At 52.9% G+C, this 6496-nt stretch overlaps 1 protein-coding gene across 2 annotated transcripts; it reads left to right on the forward strand.

The window, feature by feature from the left end:
- Positions 1-606: 606 nt before the first annotated feature.
- LIN7B (lin-7 homolog B, crumbs cell polarity complex component) lies at positions 607-5825 on the forward strand. 2 transcript variants are annotated; one of them, XM_081030871.1, is made up of 6 exons: positions 607-2421; positions 2838-2956; positions 3230-3301; positions 3943-4152; positions 5201-5364; positions 5716-5825. In XM_081030871.1, the coding sequence occupies exons 1-6, from the start codon at positions 2385-2387 to the stop codon at positions 5735-5737; spliced, it is 624 nt and encodes a 207-aa protein (XP_080886997.1). In that variant the 5' UTR covers positions 607-2384; the 3' UTR covers positions 5738-5825. The 2 variants fall into 2 exon arrangements, with proteins under 2 accessions (XP_080886997.1, XP_080886996.1); XM_081030870.1 differs by lacking the exon at positions 607-2421 and having other exon boundaries at positions 2515-2956.
- Positions 5826-6496: the final 671 nt, after the last annotated feature.

The following is a 6496-nucleotide window of genomic DNA, read 5'->3' on the forward strand; positions in this document are numbered from 1 at the left end:
GAGAAAAAATAGACAATAGAAACAGACCCAGGCATGATTCTGATGTTGGAGTTAGAGATTGAAATAACTATATGTGGGGCAGTCGGTCAGCTCAGTTTAAGAACATGGTGCTCTTAACAAACTTGTCAGTTCGATCCCCACATGGGCCACCGTGAGCTGTGCCCTCCACAACTAGATTGAAACAACTACTTGACTTGGAGCTGATGGGTCCTGGAAAAAAAAAAATAGATAAGCCTAGGCATAGTAACCTGTGGAGAAGTAAAAGAATTAGATGAATTTGAAAGTAAGAAATCTCATAATCTTAGGAAATTAACTGAGAATATGCTTCACCAAAATAAGGAATTTAAAAGAAAACGATTCAGTTCAGCAAAGCAGTGGAGAAAGTCCCAGGATGGCAGTTTTTAGAGAGTACTTGGTCCAGGTTGGGGTCAAAGGACTGAAGTTTCCAAGGAGTTTCAGGATAAAAAAATTCAGTATGATATCTGTTGTGATGGAGAATTGGAAAGGAACTAAGAATGTGATGAAAGAAAAGTAGATAGAAATCACAGGGGAAAAAAGATGTTCAAGAAGGGAAATGTAATCACAGAATACATTGATCTAAAAACTGGTGCCATAAAACTACCGTGAGGGGAGAGGGGAAGGGTAAGAGCAGAAAATCAATATACCGTGTTTCCCTGAAAATAAGACCTAGCTGGTCAATCAGCTCTAATGAGTCTTTTGGAGCAAAAATATAAGACCCGGTCCAATCCGGTCCCCGGTCTTACACTAATTTTTGCTCCAAAAGATGCTTTAGAGCTGATTGTCCGGCTAGGTCTTATTTTCGGGAAAACACGGTATATTACAAATAACGGTATATTATAACTAACGTTGATAAATTGACAAATAGCATGTTACTTAGATACAGAAGCAAGTATCAGATTAAACATCTATTAAGTTGCCTCTTGCAGTGGGAAGAATTAGGATGGGTTGGTGCTTTTCAATATTAGCTCTTCTGTATTTGACTTTGTTTTTAACTCTAGGTCATTTTTTTATTAAAATAGGAAAAGAAATACTATGAAGGAGGGAGGGATACACAAATTTACCAATTTCGTCTGACTTCACAGAAGCCCCTTTCTGGTCTCCATACTCCCATCCAGTCTTGTCCACATTTCCTACGTTTCTTGGGCCTCTAGAACATCTGATACCCCTGCCCACTTTCTTTTTAAAAACACTCTCCTCATGGTTTCTCACCTGATTTCCTCATCCTTTTCTGCCATTCTTTGTCCTCTTCCTGGTATTCACATGTTAGGAGTTTTGAGGACTCAGCTTTAGTTCCTCTTCATTCTATGTAGTCTCTTGTCCCCAGCATTCTTGTCCACCTTTGTCCAAATTCTCAAAATTGCTTGCAGGCCTCGGATACTTTACAAGGCTCCTCAAATTTGGAATCTCCATTATCGGTCCTCCAGCAAAGACCATCTTAGCAAAAGTCCCACAAGCACCTTAATACCCTCTTCTCCACCTCTCAGTCTTCATATACAGTTGATCAGATGTCCACACATTTCCACGTCTGTTCACCTGTCCTCCATGCCTTTCCCCTGGTCTCAGCCATCATGGTACACTTGGATAGCCTCATGACTGGTCCCCTGCCTCCACTGTTGTTCTTATCCAATCCAGTTGCCACACGGTGGCCACAGTGACCTTCAGATACACATTTGAATATAACATTTTGCTCTTTGGAATTACAATGAAGTCCAAAATCCTCAACGTGCCAACTCACAAGTCTATGCATAAATTGTATCCTGCCCACCATCTCACCATCATAAACCAATCCTTACTCTGCCGTCCAGCCATGTGGGTTCTTTCTGCCTGGAAAGTGACCCCATTCCCCGCCTCTTGATGATCTTACCTCCAAGGACTCTATGTCAGTGTCCCTCTTAGGTCATCACCTCCCCTCTCCCAATTCTGATCACAGTCGTAGTTAGTCGTCTACTTCCCCTCCACCATAGCCTAAACTCCGTGAAGGCAGTGGGCTTGTCTCTCCTGCTCACTATCGCGTCCATCGTCTTGGGCCCAGATATTTAACGTACATTTGTCCAATGAACGTAGAAAAAAAGGGATAATAGAGAGGAGACAGACGAGTGTGGCGCGCAGGACAGACAGACTGAGATGGAAGGAGGTGCAGACAGAGGCCGCAATAGGAGGGGTTGCAAACAGGACAGACCGATGGGGGATGAGGGTAGAGCAGCCAGACAGGAGCGGCATAAGATGCAGCGGCTGCAGCGCCAGGAGCAGAGCTCACGCTGGGCCGCGCAGGAGGCGTCCGTCGTTTGGGGCGTGGCCTCGAGCAGCCCCGCCCTCCTCGCCAGAGACCCGGCGGGCGGGCGGCTCGCAGCTGTGGCGCCGACATGGCTGCGCTGGTGGAGCCGCTGGGGCTGGAGCGGGGTAAGCGCGCCACCCGGCCGCGGCCTGAGTCTCTGACCCCGATCCTCGCCCCTACCCGGGCAAGGCCTGGGAGGTGGGCGGGCGGACCCGGCGGGGGTGGGCGGGGCGTGGCGCTGCAAGTCGGGCTGTCTGGGTGTGGGAGGGTCCGTGGGCGAACCGGCCTGGGAGGGGGCGCCCGCTGCACACCCCTGCCTGGGTGTGTATGGGAATCTCCGGGATGCAGGGCGTCCGGCCGGCCGTATTCTCTCTCTTGCCACCGGCAATTGTGCGGGTGTTCGATCGGGACTCGGTTGTCCTTCCGGGGGTCTGCGTGCACCCTTACTCGCCCTTACTCGGTCTCTGGCCGCATCTCTTGGTGATTATTTGCATCTTGGTGTCTCTGATTCTGTGTCTACGAACCCGCCCGTGCCCCGCAGACGTGTCCCGGGCGGTGGAGCTCCTCGAGCGGCTCCAGCGCAGCGGGGAGCTGCCCCCGCAGAAGCTGCAGGCCCTCCAGCGCGTCCTGCAGAGCCGCTTCTGCTCTGCCATCCGGGAGGTGAGCGCATCGCGGCGCCGGAGCACGAGCCCGCAGCCTCTGTCCTCCTGGTCACCCCGAGCCCGGGGACTACGCCTCCCAGCAGTGCCGGGGGCGGCCTGCCTTGGGGTGCCCGCGCGTCAGCTCCGGGGTTCTTTGGGAGTTGTAGTTTCCTCGGGCCCCGAGTTCCCCGGGCAGGACGCATCCTTGGGTGGGAGGGTCTGCGCGCCTGGACTCCTGTGTTGAAGGAAGGAGGGGGCTGGCGGCTCCCTGATGCCGCTGCATCCTTACCAGGTGTATGAGCAGCTCTATGACACGCTGGATATCACCGGCAGCGCTGAGATCCGGGCACACGCCACAGCCAAGGTAGGCATCCCCCAACCCATCGTTCTTGGTATCCAGGGAACTGCGTGGTCTAGCTCAGGGTCTTCCTAATGTCATTCTTGATTCCTCCTTCATGATTTTTGCCAAATCTTTGTACCACCCTTACTATTACTTATTTAAAATTTATTTAAGTAATCTCACATTTTAACTTAAATATCATACAAAGAAAGGTATCTACAAAAGCAACTACAAATTGAAACTACTAGTACCACATGCCTGACTAGAAGATAACCTTAAACACCTATACAATGAAAACAGTGAAATAGCAATAAACACTGGTATCTGATTAAACTATAGATGCCATTTCTTGCTGCTTCCTGGAGGCTCTCAGATCATTCCAGGCGTTGTTTTTCTGTTAAAAAGTGAGATTGGCAACTGTTGAGTGTTTGAGACACACACCAAATGGAGTCTTTCTCTTTGACATGTCTGAACCATCCAAAGTGAACCAAAAGGGACATATGGTCACTATGGCGTGATCTTGTGTTGAACTGTGGCAGGCATGTCATACTTGGGGAAAGAAGTAGATTTCGCCTCAGTCGCTTTCTCCCTGCCTGTATCCTCCACCCCAGTGCACATGCTCCCCATGGAGGGGCCCTCACCTCCTGATGTTTTCTGTCTCCCAGGCCACAGTGGCTGCCTTCACGGCCAGTGAGGGCCATGCACATCCCAGGGTAGTGGAGCTGCCCAAGACAGACGAGGGCCTGGGCTTCAACATCATGGGGGGCAAGGAGCAGAACTCGCCCATCTACATCTCCCGGGTCATTCCTGGAGGTGTGGCTGACCGCCATGGAGGCCTCAAGCGTGGGGACCAGCTGCTGTCGGTGAATGGTGTGGTGAGTTGGAGGCTGAGGCAGGGCTGGGGTCATAGTTTGTCCCTGTTTTTGACATTGATTCAATGCACACTGATTGAGCACTGCCTCTTTATCCAACCCTGTGCTGGGCACTGCTGCAGACTCTGAGAAAAGTTGGCCTCAGCTCTTACCTTCAAGAACTCCCTCTCTGATGAAGGTGATGGACCCTGAGTGAAATATTCCTAATTCAGGGAGATAATAATGAGGAAGCACAAAGCATTGTGAGAACCTGATGTAGCACCAGACCAGGGTAGATGAAGGACATTTTTACAGAGGAAAGAACATTTTAGTTGGGTTTTGAAGGATGAGTAAGAGTTCTCCAGGCATATAGGGTGGAGAAGGATGTTACTTGGCTGAGGGTGTTGTAGGTAAGATCCGTGACAGTCCTCTGAAATGAAGGAAAAGGGCTCAGTTTTGATGGACTGGTGCATGCAGTTAAAATCACTGGTTGGAGTAGATGGAGGCACAACTAGGTGGGTGGCTGGGTCCAGCCTTGCAGTGCCTGAGTGCCAGCCTGAGAAGCTGCGACTTTGTCTCAAGGGTTCTGGGGAATCATGGGAGGGTTGTGAATAGGAAAGTGATAGGCTCAGCTTGGAAGTTTAGAAAGACCCCTTTGGCACTCTGTAGGGTATGGATTGAGGGGAGAGACGGGAAACCAGAAGGCCAGGCAGGAAGCTATAGTGAGAATCCACTGGGGAGAGGATGAGTCCTAAGCTGGGGCCAGGGTGATAGGGACAAAGAAGAGGGAGTCAGGTCAGGAGGGATGGGGCTGGGGATTAATGGACTGTGGGGAGGGAGGGGATAAAGATGGGCCTGGACATCTGGCTCAATGACTGAGGGCATATGGGGCTTGTCCCTGACATGGGCAACCTAAAAGCTTTGTGGGGAGGACACTCAGCCAAGAGCTAGTGACTCTTCCATGAAGACATGAGGTTTTGGCACCGTCGCCAACGGTTGATCCCATTTCTGGGGTGGGCGCTGGACGAGGACAGTGGGCCCCAGGCCCAGCTGTCTGTGTACCACCCCACAGAGCGTTGAGGGTGAGCAGCACGAGAAGGCCGTGGAGCTGCTGAAGGCGGCCCAAGGCTCGGTGAAGCTGGTGGTGCGTTACACGCCTCGTGTGCTGGAGGAGATGGAGGCCCGCTTTGAGAAGATGCGTTCAGCCCGCCGGCGCCAGCAGCACCAGAGCTACTCGTGAGCCCTTTGCCACCATTCCCCTGGGGCCTCCACTTATCCCCAGACTCCCAGACAAGGCCAATGATTCCTGGAACCTTGATTGCCACCCCTAGCCATGGCTCCTCTACCTGGGATTCTGACCCTTGACCCCTGACCCCTGACCCAGGCTCTCACCCCATGCTGGTCTGGCTAAAACTCCTGGTGATGACTCAGCTGACTGCCATTCCAAGATCAGGAAACTCCTCTTTCTGGAACCCCTCAACCCACTTCCCCAGGCCCTTGGCTCTGGAACCCCAGTCTTGGCTCTCTCCATGCTTCCCCAGGTCCCCTCCCCTGAGCCTGGCTCCCCTCTCTTCACCCTCCTTGCAGGTCCTTGGAGTCTCGAGGCTGAAACCACAGATCTGGACCCTCCCACTCACCCCCTCCCCTGTACAGTATTTATTGTCACCGGCTCCTTATTTAAAGATCTTTGACCCTCACTGAGTGTCTGTGTGTCTGTCCTGCATCGTGGCGTTTGAGGGTCTTGAGATGTGGGGGAGGGAGAGAAACTGATGTTGAGACCAGGCCCTGAAGAAGCCCTTTCAGAATGAGAACAGAGGTAGAGACTTTCCCCTAGGTCTGAAAGCGGAGGCTGGCGGCTTCCTAGGGATAAGTCCAAGGCTCTGACCTAGTCTGGGTCTGAGTGCGAGGTCAGAACTGAAGACAACGCCCCTTACCCTTAAGAGAGTCTGAGGGTGGAGACCAAGCCCCTTCTTCTGTAGTTGGTCCACTGACGAGTCCTGAAACGCTGCGTGAGCCTCTGGGCCTCCTCTGTGTGGGCGGGGCGGAGCGAACCATTAGCATTGTCCGCCGGGGGAGCCTGGCAGGCTGTACCATCGTCTACGTGGGAGGCGGGGGTGGGGGTGCCGCGTGCAGTTCTCGAGGCCGGCGCAGGGTGTGCAGAATAAGGTGCACTCGCCGACCCGGCATTCACCTCACCTTGCAACCCAAGCGCGCGCCTCCGGGAGTCGCCCCACCTTAAAATACTCCCACCTCGCCGCCCGCCCAGCCCTCCTGTCTCCGGCGGCGCGAAGGCCGGCGCGCGCCACCGCCGGCATCCGGGGTCGCGACTCGCGTTCCACGCCGCGCGGCCCTAGCTCCAGGTGACATC

Source organism: Rhinolophus hipposideros (assembly GCF_964194185.1).
Source record: "Rhinolophus hipposideros genome assembly, chromosome: 21".
NCBI classification, from domain to species: domain Eukaryota; kingdom Metazoa; phylum Chordata; class Mammalia; order Chiroptera; family Rhinolophidae; genus Rhinolophus; species Rhinolophus hipposideros.

Coding starts and splice junctions, on each gene's coding strand:
- LIN7B (XM_081030870.1), top strand. CDS start 2,624: ATGGGAATCTCCGGGATGCAGGGCGTCCGGCCGGCCGTATTCTCTCTC. Junction 3,302..3,942: donor GGGCACACGCCACAGCCAAG/GTAGGCATCCCC, acceptor TCTGTCTCCCAG/GCCACAGTGGCTGCCTTCAC. Junction 5,365..5,715: donor CAGCAGCACCAGAGCTACTC/GTGAGCCCTTTG, acceptor CCCTCCTTGCAG/GTCCTTGGAGTCTCGAGGCT.